Source organism: Mytilus trossulus, chromosome 7 (assembly GCF_036588685.1).
Source record: "Mytilus trossulus isolate FHL-02 chromosome 7, PNRI_Mtr1.1.1.hap1, whole genome shotgun sequence".
In the NCBI taxonomy this organism is placed as follows: Eukaryota; Metazoa; Mollusca; class Bivalvia; order Mytilida; family Mytilidae; genus Mytilus; species Mytilus trossulus.
In genome coordinates, this window is record NC_086379.1 from 12,097,433 (window position 1) to 12,122,206 (window position 24,774).

Sequence of the window (24,774 nt, forward strand, 5' to 3'; positions counted from 1 at the left end):
GGATAAAGATCCCTATACGCTTTATAAGAAACTAAATGGAATACATTTGAAATAAATGTTATTTCTATTGAATTTATTAGAGTGTTTTAAAACCAAACTTTCCTCCGTAAGTTAAATTTTATCAAATCCTTCTCTTACTTTATCTAGTGTTTGAGCAAGTCTGCTAAATTAAGGCTTTACAGCTAATTTCCTAATGCATGTAAAGCAAAACTTTGGTTGGCTTGCTTGCTTTGTTTGTATAATTGTTTATACAAACTTTGTAAATAAGATTGACATTTTTAAACAATATGAATAGGCATAGTTTAACCTGTATTTTCAATATTTGAATTAAATTGGGTGTTATCATAATGATTATCCAATTAAAAAAAAAGCAAGCATGTCAACTAAAGTCTTGCTCTAAATGCTTAAAGAAATGAGCTGTATTAATAGATAAAAAAATAAATAATTATACAGTGAAAATGCACCGCATATACAATACTAATGATTCGCTCCACAGTGAAAATGAAAGAATAGTATCATTATTCGACAGTAAACATGACTAGCATTACGAAATCATCATAGTGGAATTTAGTTAAATATGAAGAAACTGAATGACAAAACATATTCTACGTTATACAACTTTAATAATTGTATTAAAATGAATAAAAAAAGTTCGTCTGTTTATTTATCATTCTACATTAGACATTTATGGCATATACAGTAAAAATGATATTTTAGGATCCGCACTTTACATACACTGCTGATGGGGTTTTATAGTACACTGATATCGTAGATTTTAGCGGATATCAACAATGCGACGAATATGTACATAGAATTAGAAAACAACTTCACAATGAGTTGCTTGAACAGCTGATATTTGGCGATACCGATATAAAGAAAACCCGCTACTATGTTTGTCGCGCTATTCCGGGTCTTTTTAAAGAATCGATAGTTGGTTTATATATGCGTAGGAAAGCATGACAAAAGAACTTCTATATGCTTAAAGTATCGAAATTGTTTCAATATTTTAAATATTCAAGCTTATATTGCGTTCAACAAGAGTTTTATCCTGAAACTATTAATTTTTCAATCTTAAATAAAAAATCCACAAGAGGACTATGTTTAAAAAGCTGTATATTTTCAAATTATGCTATGTTAATTAATTTTTGAGGGTGACATATCGGGGATTGAAAGTTACCAATCATTTATTTTTTTGTAGCTTTTATTGATTGTCTAATATATCATCTTGTAGATATAGGAAGATGTGATTTGAGTGCCAATGAGACAACTCTCAATCCAAATAACAAATTAAAAAAGTTAACCATTATAGGTCAATGTACGGCCTGCAACACGGAGCCTTGGCTCACACCGAACAACAAGCTATAAAGGGCCCCAAAATTAATAGTGTAAAACCATTCAAACGGGAAAACAAACGGTCTAATCTATATAAAGAAACGGAGAAACGAGAAACACGTAAAAATTTCATAAAAAAACGACAACTACTGTACATCAGATTCCTGACTTAGGACAGGTGCAAAGTGTCTGCTATTTCAGCTTGCACGCAATGTGTGGTCTTTGTTTGATTTAAATGCATAAACATATCACAATAAATTACTACTGAATTGAAAATATAGAGCTAGTCTTTTTCAAAAATAGTGTGAAACACATGTAGGCAAATCCACGATTTTCACACGAACATTTGAATAAAATTACAAACAAAAATTAGAATTAAAAAAAAAATATCATTAGATGTAGTAACCTAACCATGTTGATTACTCATGCATACATTTTTAATAAAATACACTGTGTACTGCTACAGGCAACTTTCAAAATTGAACAAACATAAAATCATTAGAAAATAACGTAGATATTCATCATACTATTTTAAAATATTAGAATCACAAGTCATACCGCTCACACCATTATTGCCAAAAAAATCAATATTTGGGCAGCAATATATATTAGAAATGTGTAATAAAATGTTTTGTCCGTTAATCTTACAGTTTCAATTTACGTGATTTCAAACCAATATATTCACTTTGATAATCGTAGTGATCATTTACCTCTCTGTCCATACATGCTTTCTGTTTAATTTGGACCGTTGTACTAAAGCCAGCTGAGTTGTCGCTGCTTGTTTGTAAAACGTCTACTTTAGCACGTGTAGCATAATCATTAGCTGATATGATTATTACTCCATTATAACCACGGGCTGTCACAGTGGCCAAAATTCTAGCTGTTAAAGATAATATACCCTTGTGTAGATGAAATGTTAAACATATTGAAATTTTAAAGAAAACCCACAGCCTTTATCCTTGTACTCTCAACTTTGGAAATTTGATGACTGATAGATATAGAAATATTGCAGTGCTAGCATTGATTTCCTAAAAACAAGTTTATAAATGTAGTTATTGGTAAGAAAAAAAAATATGGACCAAATCAAGTACACCTTTTAGGGTGCGCTCGACTTTAATGACTCAGCACAAGGTGATTTGGAATTTACAGGTTGGTTAGACCATTTTGTAAACAATAAACGCTAGCACATCATATAAAAACAAGTGCGTAATCTATGTTTCTAATTTTATACCAGAAATTTCTTTACTAAAGGCTGTGGATTTTCTATAAAATCTTGGTTTAAAATGCAATATAACAGTTAATATTAATGCTTTGCATGAAGTTTCCCCTTGGTATATGTACACAATGGCCCATCTTTATTATTCATCATATCTGTTGTTTTGATATAATTGAAGTTTGAAAAGTTCGTACAAAAATCGCTATAGAAAGGGGTCATAAACTTTAAGGATTATGTTCCCTTCTGAAACCATTTTTGTACGAACTTTTCAAACTTCAATTGTATCAAAACTATGTATGGTATGGTCCACTCGGGTACACAGTTTAAATAAGTATAATTTCTCACGTTTAGTAGTACAGGGGGGAATTATTGTATTATACCGTACTAGCGTAGTACTTTTATAAGTTTATGTCACTAGGTATAAGACATGTGACTCATTTTATAGTGGGAATTTTGTCCCTAATTTTATCACTTTCTAGCCCGCCGCAGACAGAGCAACATTCAAGTTCCAATAACATTATTTATCGGTCGTCCCACTGTCTATATCACTCTGTTCAGCTCTTAATATTATTCAGTATCATGTCTTTGTGACGTCAAATACGTTGACCCGGCCTTAATAACTTTGACCCGGACATATCAGCGACGTCATAATGTTTGAACCGACGTTAATAACTTTGACCCGAACTTATCAAGTCATCTTTTGTGTACCGGTGAAGCAAAGAAAACACTTCTAAAACACGCAAATATAGCCCGATAAAACGATTATCAGATTATCTGCATATTGATATTGTAAAATATCAGCTGCTTGACATTATATAAAGGCTTTTTGATCTCGTTCGCTACGCTCACTCGACAAAAAGCTTCATATTATGTCTCGCAGCTGATATTTTACGATATCAACATGCAGATAACCCGATAATCGGTACATATTTTAGCCAAAAGCTCCACATGAATCTTAAACATTGTACCATGAATTCGTTATCACCGACTCCAACAACTAGCTACCTAAATTTATTTATGTATTTAATCAAACATACACCTATTCAACACATTTCTTTATAATCCTATGTTTTATAAAATACGGTGACCGTCTTTTTATGTCTAAATGAAATAGGGAATTATCCAGGGAACACCTTTCTGCACGGACGATGAACACCTTTCTGCACGGACGATTCTTGCAGTCAGTATATAAGGAAGACTTGAGGTGTGTTTGACTAATGCTACGCTCGTTGTAATATAGTAAGGTTTATATTATTACCCATATCATATGTAATATTTCCGTTACTTATCGACTTGTGTATGGTTTAACATTATTCATTCATGTATGGCTAATCGTATGTATTATTGTTGAATATGTTGAATTAAAGGCGATAGTGTAGCGAGCGCACAACCATATACTGTGTTTTTGTTCTTTACTGCGATATCTAGTTGAGAAAACAACATTTTCGGAAAAGAGAAACGAGGGAGTAAATAATGATATTGAAATCAAAATTTTTGACTATTTGATTCACTATGGTTTCATAAACGTGACGAAAACTTTGCATACAATTGAGCAGCACAAGTAAAAGCCTCGGTAACAATCTCTTTATTTTGACAGATTTTAAATTAAACTGCAAATATGTTTTGATACAATAGATTGGTTGATTTATTGTTAATGATTTAATGCCACTTTTGGTCTATTTCGTAGCGGCCAGTTTTATTGGTGCAGGAAGCCTTGGTGCCTGGAGAAAACCATCGCCCTTTGATAGTAAAACTGACAATCATTGCCAATGACGATTGATTCATTATAAAACAAAGTCTTAATGAATAAAATATTAATTCTAATATATACGAAACTAACTTGAACAGCCTTCACTGAACTGCAGTAGATTAGAAGAGTCAAAAATTGGTGGAGACCTTTGCGATATTCCTACAAAAACATAACAAAGTAAAATATCTTTAAATAACAGCAAGTAGGTAAAAGTTTCAAAGATTGGATTCCTAGATACAACAAAGATATTGCAGATATCATGTGGAATACCTATAAATTCATACTGTTTGTTACATTGTCGACGAATAAAAAGATAGCAGTTAAATGAAGTAATGTTTCTCTTATCTCTTAATTTACTTAAAATTGTTTTACATCCATACATTTATCCTTTGTTAAAAACAAAGATTAAGCGAACGTTTCTTTATTTTGATTGAGCATTTTGAAATACTATAACGAAATGGTTCTTAGAGTTATAATATGAATAAGGTTGTGGAAGAAAACTATTATTTAGTTTCAGGACTGTCCAAAACGGTTTAATACTGCTTGTTCCACAGTGGAAAGTTTCGACGTAAACTTATTCATGGAAATCACCTAGTGTACATTTGTAAATAGCTCATCAAAGGTACCAGGATTAAAATGTTAATTAACGCCAGACGCACGTTGAAGAGCATTGATGTCCGAAAATTCCTCAAAGTTTTGCCAAATTCAGCTAATGTAATCTATTTGTGAGATAGAAAAGCCTTAGTATTTCAATTATTCAAAGTTTTGTTAACAGGTAATGTATCCTTATAAAATATTTATGAGAACTCTAGTCAACACCTATGAGTTGTAGTAAAAATAGATTTAATGTGTTTAGACTTTAGTTGTTTTTGAACGAAAACTCACCGCTTTCAAACAATGATATTATAAGTATGCACAGGATTCCGAACTTCAAAACAACCGCCATGTTCCTGAAAATTAAAACGATTGCTTAATGTTCGTTGAATAGGATGTCCATTTCAATAATTACCCAACATACACGGATTCATTTTTTAAGGAAGTTCGATTTTTTGTTTTTAAATATTTTCCTCTGGTTTTATCCATGTTGTGCCATAAAAAATACCCCACTAGTCCCCTTCTTTTCTTTTGATATTTTTTATTACATATAGTCTTTTCATGTTTTTTGAAAGCAGAAAGAATGTTACTGTTAAATTTATGAAATGTTTAGAGATTGTGACATTTTGACTTATTGTGACTTTACAAAGCTGGTTATTATCAAATAGAAGTAGACAGGAACTATGTCGACGCATCTGGTCTATTTTATTTTGCTACCTCGTTCTATCACAACAATCAATTAAAAGATTTGAACATCTGGAAACTAATGTCGTCGTATTCTAATTAAATGTAATTGTGTTTAATTTATTATTAACTGTATTTCAATTTGACATCTCTGAACAATTCTACTTACCTTCTAATCTGTAGTTTACATGCACATATGAATTGTCAGAAAAGTCACCTTACATTCAATGGAAGTCTCTCTAGTTAGGCTGTTATCTTTTCTTTTATTCGATAACGATAGTGCAGAATGTTAAGACCGTACCTTTTAAAACTGAAAGTATGTACCGTGTTAAAACGTTTTATGTTAATAAACAAATTTCACAATTTCACATTTATACTAAACAAGAGCAAAAAATCTGTAAAAAAAAAACCTTTTAAAATATGCAGAGTTTTTGAAAAATTATCTTCATTATGTTTTGTTAAAAAACAGTACTGTAAACCAACTATTTTGACGACTTTCGCGAGTAGAAATATAACGCGAATTTTAATCGTTGCGAACATGTCAAACTTAGATCTTTCCTCCTTAAACTACATCATATAAATTTGAGAATTGCGAAACTAATTAGCCGCGAAGTGGAATAGAAAGGGTCAAACGCGAAATAAAGTATTCGTAAAAATAAGTTGTCTTACAGTAGTACAGAAGACATAACATAGAACACTAAAACTACATAACACGAATCCCATCTAAAATTTGGGGTATCTCAAGTGCTCCGGAAGGGCTAGCAGATCCTGTCCCTTATGTGGCAGCTTTTTTGTTGCTCATGTTATCACAAACCAGGTAAACAGTCTAACTCGGTAAATCAATTTCGTAGAAAGGGAGCGGGATTGTAGTTTAGACATAAGACCACATCCGATATCATCTCTGTAAAAGGGATATTTTGTAATAGTAAACCAACTAGTGATGGCGTCCGTAAAATTAACGATTTTTTTTTCAACCTTATCATTTGGAACTCATGATTTAAAAGCTTCCTCTTGAGCAGCAATCCTCTTTCAAGACTACCATGATATGAAATACACGACGGGGAATATCGTATCAATTAGGAGATACATATTCCGTATGCAGGCACTCCTAGCATGTTGCTTCATAGAAATAGAAAGTCTACGATTTGGAAGCTGTAATCATGTCTTTACAATCGATGTTTCTTCAGTGATGTTCGATGCCAAATTTTTTCAAAAACCGAATCCGTAAAAAATATTTTAGCACTTTTCAAACATAACTGTTTATAAAGTTTTTAAAGGAATGAGTCAAAAGTGAGTCAACACAATGAAAGACAAAACTGAGATCAAAAGCATTTGTCTTAATTGAAGGAAGAATTAATCTATATAAACTCATTATATATACAAAAAACTCATCAGTGACGCTTTAATAAGAAAAAAAAAACAAATAAAAAGGAAAAATAAAGTACGTAGTTTAAGAACCAAAAATTCATAAAAGTTTTCCAAATACAGCTATGGTCCTCTACTCCTGAGATAGACAAGCCTGAGTATTTCAAACATTCAAAGATTTGTAAACAGATAATTTGTAATTATTACCATTTAAATGATAATACATGTCGAGAAGTAGTAATCACGTAATTTATTGTTACATTTTAATGTTTATCTGCATTACAAATCAGACTTCATGTCAATAGCGCATGAACTCCAGCAGTCTTTGGCTATCATAAAACACTGTTCAGAACAACGGAGTTTTTCATTTTCTGCTGCTATAACTTTACATCTGTCTGCACATTCATTGTTGTCGTCATCACATGTACACATACAGGGGTTTTGTTTAGCCCATTCATCACATCCACTGGCCGACATTACTAACCAGAAGAGGAGTAATCCAAATTTCAATATATGCATGGCTTTAACAGTTCTGAAAAGAATAAGATAAAAAGGCTACTAACAAAAAACTTAACTTAACGAGCATATTTTTTTATATAAAAATCCGGTGGTAAAGAAGCATTGAAGATTTTTTTCCAGTAAAATAGCTAGAACATATCGAATGTAATGACTGTTGCAAACCTTTTTTTATCAGCCCACATTGACGGCACTGCATTGCTTGTATTATGATGTAAATGAATGGCAAAACATGTCGTGTTTGGTTATACACCATAATAAATGTACATCCCTTCGATAAGGAGCGAACGTTTAGTATATAAATTCCTTACACTGAAGACTTTTCATCAACCAACTATCTTTTAACGTGATAATCTTATCGAGATGGAAAGAAACCACAACACGTAAATGTGATTTAATCTGTATCAATATAGAATTTGATCATCAACTTTTATGACAATTGTCTTACAGAATGCTTGCAATTGCATTATCGGTGTTTTTTATTGATATACCGAGACAAATAAATAAGCTTTGACCTATAATGGTTTACTTGATGGAGAGTTATCTAATTTGCACTCATTCCACGTCTTCTTATATCTAGCCAACTATTATCTCTCTTGTCACTTGATAAGTGTTACCGTTGTTTTAATTTCCACATCAAAACCCAAATGCAAAGGTGGGTTACTAAAATGCAGTAGATACTGTTTCCTCAGTCAGCAAGTAATGTATATGTTGTTCATAGCGTAAAATAAAGTATTTATTGACATATTTCTAAATATGCTTCGATTAAACAAGGAACGCATTTTGTAAAACTAAGGCAGATGCCTTTACTTAGTATGTTGTTGTTTTTTGTGACTTTGTCGATCATGCTGATATTCTTTAATTCTTTTTTAGACGTTTTTTGGCTTTAAATATGTTACAATTACTTACTTTTCTGCATGCGTTATATTTTAAGTTTTATATATCTGTTGATATCACCATGACGTGTCTTGATAATATACAACATGTATACAACATTATTCGGAAATTGTGCCGGAAATTCATCATATACATAGTTTCATAGTGTTTTATAAATACACATGACATACGTGAGTCCTTTAAATAAATTCGGAACAGGTACGGGCTCACATAACATTTAACATGTTTAATATGTGATGTGGATTAAAAAAAAAGAATTCTAGTAAGCACATTAACGTATGATAAACAATCGGTTAAATATTGTTCACGAAATTTGACATTCGTGATAAATTTAAGATTAAAGATAATAACTTTAAGTCGTAATCGAAAAAAAAAATCCTCAGTGATCGACAAACACATGTACTTATGCGAGTGCATATAATCAATGTGTTTGGGCTGGATAAAGTACAGCCTTATTAATATCCAACATTATCACAAAATATTGAAAAAAATAAAACTAATAATATGCGACATCTAACAGACACACATGCTGGTACTGGTTCTTTAGAGTTAAGCAATTAAAGGCAACAGTAGTATACCGCTGTTCAAAACTCATAAATCCATGGACAAGAAACAAAATCGGGGTAATAAACTTAAACTGAGGGAAACGCATCAAATAAAAGAGGAGAACAACGACACAACATTAAAATGTAACACACACAGAAACGGACTAAGCATTAGACAAAATCCTATGAGAATAGCAAATATAACATCAAAACGAAATACATGAATTTGGGATATATAAGTACCGTGACACGTCTTTTAGTAATTTTAATTCACAATTAAAAAAAAAAGAGAAACCAAACGACACAACGGAAACACAACGTTAAAGTGTAACACACACAGAAACGAACTATAGTATAACAATGGCCATATTCCTGACTTGGTACAGGACATGTTTAAAGAAAAAAATGGTGGGTTTAACCTGGACTTGTGACATGCCAAACCTCCCTCTTTTATGGCCATGTGAAATATAACATTAAAGTGACAACACAAAATTACAGAACTATAATATAAATAAATAGGAGAACATAATTGACAAAGAAACACACGAATAATAGCTAACAAAAGGCAACAAATTTAAAATTTTAATACGCAAGAAGTGTCTCGATCAATGAAAGCGTAGGAATTTGTGTTTTTTAATTGTGAAGAATGATGGAAATCATGTTCTTAAAAAGGGATTTATCCTATTGTTTAGGTCTACTGGTATTACAGTTAAAACAAAGATTTCTATACATGAGTTACAAATGCTCCTTGGCAGAATAGGTTATTCGAAATGATTGGATTTTGAAACATACGCATGTACAAAAAAACTCGAATTAAGATTTTAGTTTTGATATAGAAGTTACATCGGTACTTATCGTTTACGATGTTTTTTCTTAAGATAAGATGCTTAAGCGTGATAAATTGTTTTTATACGTCTAAGCAAAAAACCCTGCCTGATATGCAGAAAATAATTTCACTAAAAAAATAATTGATCTTTATTCTTTTAAACAAGCAGTAAGTTCACATCATTTGTATAAAAATGTTATAACATCATTATTAATTCAAAGATATGCTACAAAGTGTTTGCTTAGGAAATAAAATATATTAACTAGACAAATAATGCCATATTTTAAATTAATTTAAAAGCGATAAATGTACAGTAACACAATATTCTGTTACATTTTAACAATACTAAGACCGTTTTTTTTTTTTTAATATTCTTATCATAATCAGTCAGGTACTAGATATTATTCCAGTGGAATTTTTACGGATGAAAAGATATTGAACAAAAAATATCATTGAACAAAAATTAGAAATTTTAGTAAATTATACACACACTGATGTCCAATAAATCAGTAAACGAAAAAAAAAACATTAAACAAAATGTTCAATTTTTTGATAGATATGTTTGCAATCATAGTGTCATAATTATTATCTACAGAAGATTTGTAGACAAATCATGTCAATACAGAAGGAATGATTTTTCTCGTCTGCTATAATTTCTTGGAAGTGCCAATCACAGGCCGCGGTACTGCAATATATAAATCCCGATTATATCGATTTTTCAGTCATCCTATTATGTTAGGTACCGGTGTGTTGCATTTGATTATTTTTCTACCACTTTCATCTAGATCTTTGAAATTTTTTCCTTCAGTTTTAAAGTCCTTAACATCAGACACAAACATATTATGTCATAATCCATCGTTTTTTGGTAGATCATTATGGAATTTCTAGGTTGTAACCATAATTGCGTTGTCTTTTACTCGTTGTTATGGGAGAAGCAAAATATATCAAGGGTAATTCAAAAGAAGTGAAAAAAAAAACCTGACAATACCATGGCAAACGGAAAAAAAAATAAATACAAACAACTGTTAAAAAATGCGACATAGAAAATTATAGACTGCACAACACGAACCCAATGAACACTGGGTTTCATCTCAGGTGGTCCGAAAGGAATGGCAGATATTCAGTGTAATACCTACCCTTATAAATGTTTAAAAAAACACTAGGGTTTTATTAAAAGTGCGTCTGCGTTATAAATTATATGCTTGGAGTGGTTTATGAGTTTTTATCACAGATGTTTATTACTGTCTGATCTAGTCAATGCGTAGCGAAGAGATTGCTTACAGTTCTGAAACACTTTAAATCAGTCCGATTTTCTAAAGAAATGCGTGTTGTTGGTTTTTAAAAAAGATTAATTTGCTGTTTTGTATTTATCATAATCCTATTAAAGATTTTTATAGGCAACGGTCTTTTTATCTTTTTGTCAGGAAAAAAACAACTTTCAAATTATGTATTTGATCACTATTGAGGACGAATACTTTAGAATTATCCTGGTCTAAGTGTTTTACAACATACATTACATATTTGCTATCGTATTATACCGTATTATCGGATATGTCTCACCAAGTCTGATTGAAAATAGTACTACATTTGTCTGTTCGCCTATTTTATTACTGTGCATATGTATTGTATCTTATCTATGATATTTAGTTGTCATTTTCCTTGTATTATCTTTTCCCTTACAGTTATGTATAAACAACAGTTCACCAATTGTTTGACACATATTGCATGTATTGGATAAATAGTATTTTTTCAATTGTTAGGAGAAACCTTTAGTCTTTTTTGTAAAGAAAAAGACCGGCTATTATTGATGTTGTTTATTTCAATATAAAAGTGAGTTGTCCATGGTGTCAATATAAAATTTGTCACCAAGAACCCATTATAACAAATGATAAGCCACGTTTTTAGTTGCACACAATTCAATCTATATTTAGTTTGTGTGTCGTCCATCCAACGCGATTACAAGTACGTGCGGAGGATTTGCTCAGGGAGGTTAGCTCGTCATGTGACATTGTAACGTATGTTGCAGTTGTGCTGTCTACCATACTTATAATTTTCGTCTGAAAGTGAAAGAAAAAATGTATACTAATAGTTATACTGTAAAGAAGATTTTAATCACGTTAGATACATTCAATATCCCAGCATCAGTTAAAAAGATCCAATTTAAGGAAATTATAATTTCAACTTTAAAATAAAAATCCATTTAATAATTACTGGTCCGAAAAAAAACCCACTTAATTTTCAAGTACATGTATATGTTATCGATATTGGCCAAGATTATTACTTTTTTTAAATTTGAAATATAACACAAAAAAAAAGTCATGTTATTGAAAGGGTAAGGAATTTACTGTTGTTGTACGTTTAAAAGCGTCCTTCTTACAACATTCAACGTTAATACCGTCGCTATCGTACTATCAAAGCTCAAACCAGTTGAAGAAATGATTATACATTCTACAGGTTTTCTTCAAAACATATAAAAAAAACGAATTCACTACTATCGAATGAGCGACTGATTTCTGTACTAAACGTTTATGGTTCTATATTACGGATAACATTCAAGCTGGCACAAGTCATCTGATGTTTTAGAATATAAAACATTCTTGTAAATATTTTAAGACACGTATACCAAAATGTTCTGATTGAATAAAAACTTCCTTATCAGTGGATTTGCTGTTTGTCTCAAAGGCGTACGACAACTACATATGTTTGGTTACGTTTACAAAATTGTACCCAAAAGGTAAACATACAATTTAAAATACATTTCTAATCGTTGACATAAATGCTGAACTGAACACTGATCATTTCGAAACAGATTATTGCATAAGCTTTTTAAAGGTAACACACTTAAGTAAAGTTAGTTAATTGAGAGTTAGCTCTTCAACTTGTTACAGTGTGTACTTTATTTGGCCTTGTTAACTTGTTTTTATTCGACCTCACTGATGTGTCTTTTGCAGACAAAACGCGCGTCTGGTGCATATACAAAATGTCAATCCTGATATCGGCTATTAGATATAGGAAGATGTGGTGTGAGTGCCAATGAGACAACTCTCCATCCAAATAACAATTTAAAAATTAAACCATTATAGGTTAAAGTACGGCCTTCAACACGGAGCCTTGGCTCACACCGAACAACAAGCTATAAAGGGCCCCAAAATTACTAGTGTAGGTTATTTAGATTAAACAGACAACCAGTCAAGGGAAGTCAGACAAAATAAGTAATTTATAATGATGCTACCTCAAGTTGATGGAGACCTTGAGAAGTGTGTACATCAACTGACTCTGTATCAGACATACTGTATACATAACATTCATGATGTGTTATTGCCACCATCACATGCTGTATAATATAAATAAAAAAAAATATACTAGATATTATTGAAAACAAATTGAATCTGATCTTTTATGAACCAACACTAAATTGTCATTGCTGTTAGAAAAATATCGGATATACATTGTATATCCATTTAATTAACTGTATCAAAACCAGGGGTTGAATATTAACGTTTTTGTGTACTGGCAAACCGGACCAGTGGACTACAAATCTACTGGTTCGAATCCAAATTTACTGGTCCAGAAATAATGACATTCATTTGTCAAACAATGATGTTTACTATTTTCATGCATTCTTTTTCATATGTTAAACAAGAAATGAGATAAGAGTCTTTGTCCTGATTTTAATTAAGGATTTGGTAATCTCAATGATTTTCTTTGTCAAAATAAGGATCAAGGACAGACAAGCTGTCAACATTGTCTTCCACTTCATCACAATCTCTACGACTACCATAAGATTAATTGGGTCATCTAATGCGCTGTCCAGAAATGTCTCTATTTCAATATCTGGGATCGAATCAAAAGATGCTATAACTTGCCTGTCCAAAGTCAGGAACATATAATTCAGTGGTTGTCGTCTGTTGCTGTGTAGCATATTTATTTTTCCTTTGATTATTTTGTTCATAGATTAGGCCTTTAGTTATTGTGTATGAATTGTGTTACAACTTCGTACTTTATTTGGCATTTTTTATTTTTTTTGCTTTCGAGCATCACTGATGAGTCTTTTGGACGAAACGCTCGTCCAGCGTATATAAAAAAATTAGTCCTGGTATCTATGATGAGTTTATTTGTCATTAAAGGTTCATTTATAGCTGATCATACAGTATGATTTTTTGCATTGTTGAAGGCCGTATCGTATGGTGACCTAAAGATGTTAATTTCTGTGTCATTTGGTTTCTTGTGAAGAGTTGCCAACTACACCATCTTTTTTATATCTTATCTGCATTTGAAAACATATATTTGGGATATTAGTTAGTGAGAGAACCCATGAAAACATAATAAGGAGACATCATAATTCTAACGCAAGTCGTCAACAAAAAGATTGTTGTGAGACTTTTTAAAATTCATTCCGAGATCAGCTTTGATTTCAACAAACTAAATATATTGTCGAACTATGCTTACAGAATTCGGTTCGTATCTGAACATGAATTTTTCTGTTTCTGCAATTTCATTCCCTGGAGGATATCTAGTAGCATTACATGTAGGTGTCATTGTTGTTGCAAGAAGTGACTAAAATATAAATAAACACCAGATACACGATTTATGATCATTTAAATTATCCGAATATAATTGTCAATAAGGAGTAGGCTCAGTAACATAAACAATCCAAAAAGGTTAAAATATAAACTTTACGCTATTTATTGGAAAGCAAATTACTTCTGTTGCATATATGGGCTGTTTTTGACAGTACAATGCACATGTATTAGGTACTAGCATAATTACAATGTCATTCATGCTAAATTACTGAAATCTTTACGTTTAATGTAATTTTCTGACGGTTTCCGTCTTAAATGGATTCGGCTGCATGCGTGTTCATTACTAGCAGTTAATTGTAAGTTGTATTGATGATAATACATAACATATATGAAGGTTGAGACTGAACACGGATGCCGCCACTTTAATTTTTGACAAAAACATCTGAAAGCGACTTAATATCTGATATATATTTCATATTTAAGCTTGAATTTGGACGTTTTTACTAAATCAGTTTAAATCTTTTGCAGAAACCAATTGAACTGAGCGAAGATTAACTTGACGGTTGAGGCCGAAATCGGCCCTTACCGGACATACTCCTTTGTATTAAAAGTGCGGAATATAATTGATAGCTCACGAGTTATACATATAGCATATGAGGCATGTCAGATGTCTACCCCATAGAGCACCACACAAAGATAAATATTACTTAATATACATTGTAATATCTTATACAAGTCTTTATTTACATGTTTAAACTTAAATATACATCCCTTATTTCTATTAACTTTGAATTTGCATTCAATTTGTATCATAGATCAAATTTATTCGTTCATTGTGCGTTTATTTGTGTTACTACGGTTTTTTTTATTGAGTTAGCTATACCAATTGTTATTTTATATGTTGGGGTGTTACACTTTTGTTTCAGATAAAGGAGAAACCTTTAATCCGCTGCAATGGCTTGAACCTGTCCTAAGACAGGAATCTGATGTTCAGTCGTTGTCGTTTGTTTTTGAGGTTCATTAGTGTTTTTCGTTTTTTTTTTTTTTTTTTTATATATATAGACTAGAATGTTGGCTTTCCCGTTTAAATTGTTTTACACTAGTAAGTGTTTGCAGCTCTTTATAGCTTGCTGTTTAGTGTAAGTCAAAGCTCCCTGTTGAAGATCGTGCCTTTACCTTTATTGGTTTATTTTTATAATTGTGACTTGGATGGAGAGTCGTCTCATTAGCACTCACATCCCATCTTCCTATACCTATCTACCTATCTTCATGCTTTTTTATACATACATTTTTCGTTAATTCTTATACATAAATTAGAACGTTAGTTTTCACGTTTGAATCGTTTGACTTTGTTCATACCTGGGCCTTTTATAGCTGGCTATGCGGTATGAACTATGCTATTTTTTTAATGCCGAACGGTGTTCTACAATTGTTAATTTCTGTGTCATGTGGTATCAGTTGTCTCATGGGAAATACTAGGTCTTCTTTGTTTGTAAAAAGGGTCCTGTATGTTTGAAGAAATTCAGGGCTACTCCCTGAGTACAAAGTTACATTACATCTTAAGAAAATCATAATACTTAACTTTTATTCATTAAATGAACTTGTATATAGGAAAATTATTATCTATCGATGCATGTATGTAATGTATTATCTACATAGTTAGTTTGTATAGTTAAAATAGTTTCCGGAAATAGTTCTAACTTTCCGTTATCAATTTACATAAAATATTGAAAAAACATAACGAATATTTACCGTCAAAGCAGACCCACACATGCAGTGATATTTGGGGGTTTCACTTGCCTGAAGAAAAAAACCCGTTATCATTTGCACAAACACTTCTCTGTTTTTGTCCTGATTTATCTCGAAATCGTAAAATTGTTTTGTTTATTATTATCTATCATGATTCGAACTTAATAAATATCAACCTAAAGGAAAGATGTTACCCTCATCCAATATTGTGTTATGTTTATTGTTTTATGAACAACCATGTAAGTGGTTTCATATATCAGTAATTTATGTAATGATAAAACGTATGACTTACACAATTCATGTTCGAGCAAACTGTGGAAAAATGACAAAACACGTTTATTTTAACAATAAGGCATTTAATCACATTTATATAATAAAAAAAATCAAACGGTCCCTCATCAAATGGCTGAATCAAAAACACAAACACATCAAACGAACGGTTAATAACTGTCATATATTTCTGAAAAGGAATAGGCGTGTTCTTATGTATAAAATGGTGGATTGAACCTTGTTTTATGGCTGGCTAAACCTCTCACTTGTATGACAGTCGCATCAAATTTTATTATATCGACAACTATAAGTGAATCGCAAACAGATAAAAAAAACGCAAACACAAAAAGTAAAAATACTTACTTGAATATTAAGTGTAATAGTTGTGGTTGAACTTAAAGATGGACTGCCAAAATCTTTCGCTTTGATGTGTAATTCGATTGTCGTTTTATTAATTTTTGTAAAGTCCAGGGATTCTGTCAGAGATATATTCCCTAGATACTCTCCATTTTGCCATGTTGTTGTGATTGTAAAATTATTTTGCATGTTGAAAGGTGAATCAATCAAAACAAATTCTACTCTACTGTTTGATGTATTCCTTTGGTCTCTGTCAAATGCCTGCAAGATAAATAATAGTAGGATTATTCATTCGTTTTCAAACATCGGTAACAGAAAACCCATTCAAGCAAATATGCAAACGTGAAGAAAAAGCAAACCATAGACATAAAATACAAAACAATGACGAGAATGCTATGCTCTAAGACAGTCAGTAAGTTTATTTGAGAACCGCAACAATACGTAAGGATTATAAGGATTTTTTAAATTTCGACACTCAGGTTAAACGGTCCATTATTATACCGTATAATAAGTTTAACTAGATTATTAAGACATGCTAAGTATTCATTGTTGAAGGCAGTACGGTTACCTGTAAATGTAAAGTTATTTACTCGTTATCTATGGGGAGTTGTTTGATTGTCAATCACACTACATCTTCCTTTTTAAACCATGTGGTGTAATGAAAAACATACAAAGGTACGAAAAGTGGAAAATACTACTGGATAAATCTATTGCTTACTTTGCATTTTCTAGATATACCTTCATTAGACATGAAAACAATTAGTATGAGAACCATCGATGAGTACTTAACAAATTTCAAGAGCCCGAGAAAGATTATACTGATAAAAAAGAAAATTAACTAATATACTTTAGTTCGAATGAAATATTTTTTGTAAATTTTCTATTGAAAGGAATAACCGGAAAATAACAAAGTTATGACAGGCGGACTGAGATGCTTATCGATAACTGATTTGACCACATTATGCCTTCACAAAATTCTTCACGTCATGTATAAGATGTGTTCTAAAGGTATACCTACACTAACAGTTAACTTGAAGTTTTTGTCAGTTTCTTTAATAACGCCATTGTAAAATGACTGTAAAAATACTGGCGGGTTGTCATTGACATCATCGAGTGTAACAACAACTTCAGCTGATTGGAGGTTGCCGCCACCGTCTTTCGCCAACAATATCAAAACATATTCATCTATTTTCTCATAATCCAATATTACATTTTTTCTTTTTGTTATGACACCAGTAAGGTTATTTACTATAAATCTACAATGCATAAAGTTATAAATTATATTTTAGTTCTTTAGTATAACAATATTGATCACTATATCTTATAGATGACTATAGACTTCTATATTTCCTTGTAAATATTTGACTTGTTCTTGATTTTCATAAGTATAACTAGAGGCTCTAAAGAGCCTGTGTCGCTCACCTTGGACTATGTGAGTATTAAACAAAGGACGCAGATGGATTCATCACAAAATTGTGTTTTGATGATGGTGATGTGTTTGTAAATTTTACTTTACTGAACATTCTTGCTGCTTACAATAATCTCTATCTATAATGAACTTTAGTAGTTTCAGTGAAAAATTGTTAAAAGTTGACTGTAAAGGACATAACTTCTTGGGGGTCAATGGACCATTCCGGTCATGCTGACTTATTTGTAAATCTTACTTTGCTGAACATTATTGCTGTTTACAGTTTAACTCTATCTATAATAATATTCAAGATAAAAACAAAAAAACAAAAAACTTTCCTTAAAATTACCATTTAAGGTGCAGCAACTCAACATCTTGTTGTACGATTTTCTGAAAAATATCAGGGTAGATAGATCTTGACCTGATGAACAATTTTACTAAATGTCAGATTGGCTCTAAATGCTTTGGTTTTTGAGTAATAAGCCAAAAACTGAATTTTACCCCTAAGTTCTATTTTTAGCCGTGGCGGCCATCGTGGTTGCATGGCCAAGTCACCGACACATTTCTTCAACAAGATACCCCAAAGATGATTGTGGCCAAGTTTGGATTAATTTGGCCTAGTAGTTTCAGAGGAAAAGATTTTTGGAACGATAACTAAGATTAACGAAAAATTATTAAAAATTTACTATAAAGAACAATTACTTCCAAAGGGGTCAACTGACCATTACGGTCATGTTGCCTTAATTGTAAATCTTACTTTGCTGAACATTATTGCTGTTTACAGTTTAACTCTATCTATAATAAAATTCAAGATAAAAAACAAAAAACAGCAAACTTTCCTTAAAATTACCATTTAAGGTGCAGCAACTCAACATCTGGTTGTACGATTTATCTGAAAATATCAAGGCAGATAGATCTTGACAAGATAAACAATCTTACCACTTGTCAGATTTGCTCTAAATGCTTTGGTTTTTGAGTAATAAGCCAAAAACTGCATTTGACACCTATGTTTTATTTTAGCCATTGCCGCCATCTTGGTTGGATTGCCGGGTCACCGGACACATTTGTGTAAACTAATTACCCCAAAGATGACTGTGGCCAAGTTTATATTAATTTTGCCTAGTAGTTTCAATGAAGAAGATTTTTGTAAAAGATTACTGAGATTTACGAAAATGGTTAACAATTGACTATAAAGGGCAATAACTCCTAAAGGGGTCAACTGACCATTTCAGTCGTGTGACTTATTTGTAAATATTACTTTGCTGAACATTATTGCTGTTGACAGTTTATCTCTATCTATAATAATATTCAAGATAATAACCAAAAACAATACAATTTCCTTAAAATTTCCATTTCAGGGGCAGCAACCCAACAACGGGTTGTTCGATAGATCTTGACCTGATAAACAAATTTACATCATCTCAGATTTGCTCTTAATTATTTGGTTTTTGAGTTATAGGCCAAAAACTGCATTTTACCCCTTTGTTCTATTTTTAGACATGGCGGCCATCTTGGTTGGTTGGCCGCGTCACATTTTAAAAACAAATAATATGTGTTATCTAAAAAAAACCTGTTATAAGTGTCATGTCTATATTCAAGGATACACGCACGTGGTAGTGAAAACTTGTTAAATACTTGAGGGCCTTTTTATTCAAAATGTATGTTCTTGATATTTTACGAAAAAGTAAAATCACATAAATACTGAACTCCGAGCAAAATAAAAATGAAAAGTCCTTAATAAAATGGCAAAATCAAATGATAAACCATATCAAACGAATGGACAACAACAGTCATAAATGTAATAGTCTCTTTTCAAAGCAGTATAATCAATAGCAATCTAGACATATTTTATTTGAAGAAACTTACATATCTCTACTGTCTTGCAAACTGTATGTTATTTCACCGAAGTACCCACTGTCTTTATCTGTAGCCTATAAATATAATATAAAACTGCAATGAAACACATGGAAATAAAAACCATTGATGGTAATTAAGAGAATTAAGTTAAAATAACCAGAACTTTGATATCAAACGACACTGGATTTGTAGAAGCGGTTAAAACAATTAAAAGAAATTATTTTAATATAAAAAAAAAGATATGGTCTGATTCCTATTAGACAACTATCTACAAAAGACCAAAATGATACAGACATTAACAACTATAAGTCACCGTACGGCCTTCAACAATGAGCAAAGCCCATACCGCACAGTCAGCTATAAAAGGCCCCATAAGACAGTGTAAAACAGTTCAAACGAGAAAACTAACGGCCTTGTTTATGTCAAAAAGTCTACGAAAAACAAATATGTAACACATAAACAAACGACAACCACTGACTTGGGACAGGCACATACATAAATAATGTGGAGGGATCCTAACCCTCCCCTTACCTGTGACAGTAGTATAAGGATATTTTAGATGAAAGATTTAGAATTATTTTTTAATTTATATACATTTTGTATTAAATAGTTATCAAAGGTACCAGGGTTATAATTTAGAATGCCAGACGCGCGTTTCGTCTACACAAGACTCATCGGTGACGCTTATATCAAAATATTTATAACGTGAAACAAAAACAAAGTTGAAGACAGTATATATTATTAACACAAGTTATAATTCTGATTGTTATCAAACTTCTTTTGAGAAAAAATCTCCATCCTAGCATTAGTTAATATATTAAAGTGAATTCATATATTAGTACGCGACTGTCATGATAATAAGTTAGCAATGATTTGACAATTAATTTCATATTTGAATTAGGGAACCCCGTTGAGCTCGATATGATCAGGTATTTTTATTCTAATGTTTTGAGCTGAAACCACGTTCATTTCAATCTTAGTTTGAAAGGATTGCAAGATTTCTACAGAAATTCTTTGTTTTTTCGGGGAACTTAATGATACTGATACTATTCAATATAAAGGATATCGAACGAATTTAATAATGCAACTAATTTGAAGAAATATTCTTTTACTGCTCTTATAAAGTCACTTACCTTTTCTGAGAGTACTGGTTGTTCATTTGTGTAATTCTCAACTATGTGTACAGCAAAAGACGATTTGGTGAATTGTGGAAAATTATCATTTCTGTTTATAATTGTTAGATAAACTATACATTGAGTGGTATAAGGTTGATCTTTCTCTTCTGTAGCACCAAGCTTAAGTAAAAGTCACAATTAAATAATATGGTAAATGTTATAAACACGAAAATATACAGTTTATATCTATATCTGCCTAATTATTTATATATATTCATTGTTTTATTTATTGATATTGTCTACTTTGTTATAAAATATCAAGGTTTTTTTAAAAACTAGTATTTATTGATAGTTTATCGATAGCAGAACTAACAAGGCAGAACAATATGTAGTATTCTTGTGAACGAGATTTCTGTCTGTGGAAGTTTGGCGGGAAACGATTATCTCTAGATTTGTGGTATAGTTAACATTGACGCTTTTTTCTCTCATAAACTATGATAAATTAAACAAAGAACTTTGTTGACCTCATTCGTCTTGCATAAATGCTGAGAATGAGACATGCTTCATTAAAAAACGGACATACTGTGGACGTTCCCGTCATGCTTTGTTTATCTAACTCACATACTTTCGTTGTGAGTTTTCTTGCATTCATTGCACTTTAATGAATGACACCATGGCCAACAGTCGAAATGCTCATTACGTTAGTGTAGATATGCAAATGCGTGCACTCGTAAACAAATTGCAGAAATAGAAAATGATTTGATATGTAGATATGTTTCTTCCTAATGCATGCATGTACATAAACTAATTACCATTTGAATAGGGATTTGAATTTAAAAAAAATTGGTATCGAGTTCATTATAGGGAGACTATAACATGTATGATGTCGATATGCGGGTCTGTTTCAAGTTTTTTCAATTATTAAATGTATCTCCAATGGTTTATACTGATCCTGTATCCCATGTGTACAGTGAGAGAAATGTGTCGGTTAATCATTGTTCCCGTCTCATAGAAAATATTTGAATGCAAAACAAATGTTCTTATCATCTATATGTAAATGTAAATTACCATGAAAGATACTTCTTGTACTTTCTCAAAATCAAATGAGAAATCGTCTTGCAGATACAACATTATATTGCCACTGTCTTGTACCGTATCTGGAACTGGCTTAATTCCCTGTACTAGACTACCATTATGATATCGGAGTTCTAAGTGGAGACGACTATTTACATCCTATTGTCAAATCATAAAACATTGTAAAAACAGCAGAAATAGAGAAATGCTTGCTGTTACGTCATATCCCTATCTTTTATTTACCCAAATCATTATGCTTTTGAATCTTTATGATAACGGTAGACTATATAGAGTATCTGTAAGTGCAAGAAAACACGTCAATCTGTTACTTGTTATCAATTAATAAGAGTGAGGGTAGGGTATATTGTTGGATTTTGTTTTTGTTAGCTTCAGGTCTTTCTGAAATTTAATGCGGAAAATAAAAAAAGCAAAGTATACCTGATCTGCATCTGAAACATTTATTCCGTCACCTTTCAGGGTAAAAGCTACTTGCGTCAAGTTTTCAAACACAGTCGCATTGTATAAGGATTGTGAAAACTCGGGTAAGCTATCATCAATATCTATGATAGTAATTACTACTGGTGTTGTTGCATTTGATGGTCCAGGATTGGTCTCACCTGAATTAACCTTTTCCAATGCCTGTTAAAAAACATATATATGATGTGTAGTTAGTCAGTAAAAAAAAATTCGTAGCTTATTTACTGATTTAAGTTTTTAAATCTACAAACTATTCAATCATTACACTTGTAGTAAACATAGAATTTCATATTGTATAATAATGGTAAAGAAATTGATGCTTTTCCAATATATTGCAGAATTTAACACTGTAGCCAGATATTCTGTATTGGCAGATTAAATAAAACATTTTGATTGCAAACTTTCTAAATTAAATTATTAAAGCGAATCAATAACTGCACGTAATGTGTATTTATACACTTCGAGAGGTCAATGACATAGACTTTGACAAACAAATTTTGAAATTGTGTACAATTGGAAATTAGCATGGCGTTCATTTTCACCGAACTAGTATATATTTATTTAGGGGCCAGCTGAAGGACGCACACGGGTGCGGGAATTTCTCGTTATATTGAAGACCTGTTGGTGACCTTCTGCTGTTGTTTTTTATATGGTCGCGTTGTTGTCTCTTTGTCAGATTCCTCATTTCCATTTTCAATTTTATTCTTGGCATATTTTATGTATTGCGTTAAGAAATTTTTCTTTTATATTCTGAGGTTAAAATATTTGAAAATCCAAAATCTAAGGAATACATTGTCATGTGTTGAGCCGAACGATACTTGAAAAGATAGGAGCAAGATACTGAAAGAAATTCAAAACTCAAAGGTCGAAGTAAAACTGACAACATCGTGGCCAATAATGAAAAAACAAAACCAACCAAATAGACAAACAACAGCCTTTAAAAGACAAAAAAGAAAACAAACAAATCAGCAACATGAAACCCATCGCGTTCGACGTTTAACCTGTTACTTCTGTACCACATGTTAATAGGGGATTCGATATCTACACTTTTCTAACCATAATACAATACCAAATGTGTAACCAACCTTATATATTGTATAAATTCCATCCTACACCTTGAATGATAAAGGCAACAGTCTGAACAGTGTTAAACCGATGTGCAAAAGTCATAAATCTATGGAATGAAAAACAAATCCAGGTTACAAATGAGAACCGAGGGAAACACATCAACTATAAGATGAAAACAACGGAACAACAGTAATACTAAAATGCAACAAACAAGGAACGAACGATTTGATTACTAATGCCATATTCTCATCTCCAGGACATTTTAAGAAAAAAATTTCGGTTGAAATTGGTTTGCATATAAGGCAAAGTTTAGAAATGTCGCAAAAATGACATAATCAAGTGACATAAACACATCACAAAGAAACGCAAACATAAATTATATGATAGTCGATACAGCATGTTAACCGCAGATAGAGTAACAGCAATATATTTCAATAACGACAACACAGAACATCACAATTTGCAAACAAAGAAGTATTTTTGTAACGAACATATATTAATCTTGAAAATCTACAATTATTTTCACAATCCCTTTGGAATTTTGAAATTAAAACACCTTTTCTTTATTAAAAAGAATTAACAAGACTTTAGCATAATTAAGCATATTGAAATGCTATCAATATCATATGATTATATTTACCATAAGAGTCATGGTACACACGCCACGAACGTTATGTATCACCCCATGGTCTCTGTCTATTCTCTTTTTTACTGTTACAATACCATGCATGCCATTTGACTTGATTTCAAAGAATTCATTGCACACCCCTGAAGAAGATACATAATAATTTCAGTGATAGAAAACGATTGACGATTTATGCAATGTAGGCGGTACAGTACGTTTTTAATTTGACTTGGAACAAACTGAAAATATGATCAGTAAGTAATTAAAGTCATTTGTTATTTGTTATTGGTTATAACGTATGATCCAGTAAATATTTATATCATAAACCATTTATTCTAGACATCGATTGTCACATGGCTCTTCAATATTTATGGTTTTGCAATATTTTGCATAGCTATTTGTTTAGTATTTAGACTGTCGAATGATCATTATCAAAGGACATAATTTGGTATATAAATTTTATAAAAAAATTAATAAGACTGTTTTACAGTTGACATACAATGTCCCCTTTCTCATTAATCACAAG

General features: G+C 31.6%; 2 protein-coding genes and 1 long non-coding RNA gene across 3 annotated transcripts in view; all 3 read right to left on the reverse strand.

Moving 5' to 3' along the window:
- LOC134726156 (cadherin-related family member 1-like) overlaps positions 1-5,830 on the reverse strand; it is a 37,777-nt gene extending 31,947 nt beyond the window's left edge. The window contains exons 1-4 of the mRNA XM_063590556.1: positions 5,746-5,830; positions 5,184-5,248; positions 4,389-4,457; positions 2,043-2,212 (exon numbers count right to left, since the gene is read on the reverse strand). Coding sequence (XP_063446626.1) covers positions 2,043-2,212; positions 4,389-4,457; positions 5,184-5,244 — 300 coding nt within the window. The 5' untranslated portion in view covers positions 5,245-5,248; positions 5,746-5,830. The remainder of the gene's footprint in view (positions 1-2,042; positions 2,213-4,388; positions 4,458-5,183; positions 5,249-5,745) is intronic.
- Positions 5,831-7,194: 1,364 nt separating this feature from the next.
- On the reverse strand, positions 7,195-8,447 carry LOC134726830 (uncharacterized). The gene is made up of 2 exons (XR_010108651.1): positions 8,367-8,447; positions 7,195-7,473 (listed from the first exon to the last, which is right to left on the reverse strand). It is a non-coding gene; the product is annotated as an uncharacterized LOC134726830 (long non-coding RNA).
- A 3,194-nt stretch (positions 8,448-11,641) lies between these two features.
- The window catches only part of LOC134726157 (cadherin-23-like), a 60,998-nt gene continuing 47,865 nt past the window's right edge, over positions 11,642-24,774 (reverse strand). The window contains exons 11-21 of the mRNA XM_063590557.1: positions 24,264-24,391; positions 22,517-22,717; positions 22,073-22,237; positions 21,023-21,184; positions 19,899-19,963; positions 17,643-17,880; positions 16,631-16,885; positions 16,001-16,108; positions 14,175-14,282; positions 12,958-13,059; positions 11,642-11,782 (exon numbers count right to left, since the gene is read on the reverse strand). Coding sequence (XP_063446627.1) covers positions 11,642-11,782; positions 12,958-13,059; positions 14,175-14,282; positions 16,001-16,108; positions 16,631-16,885; positions 17,643-17,880; positions 19,899-19,963; positions 21,023-21,184; positions 22,073-22,237; positions 22,517-22,717; positions 24,264-24,391 — 1,673 coding nt within the window. The remainder of the gene's footprint in view (positions 11,783-12,957; positions 13,060-14,174; positions 14,283-16,000; positions 16,109-16,630; positions 16,886-17,642; positions 17,881-19,898; positions 19,964-21,022; positions 21,185-22,072; positions 22,238-22,516; positions 22,718-24,263; positions 24,392-24,774) is intronic.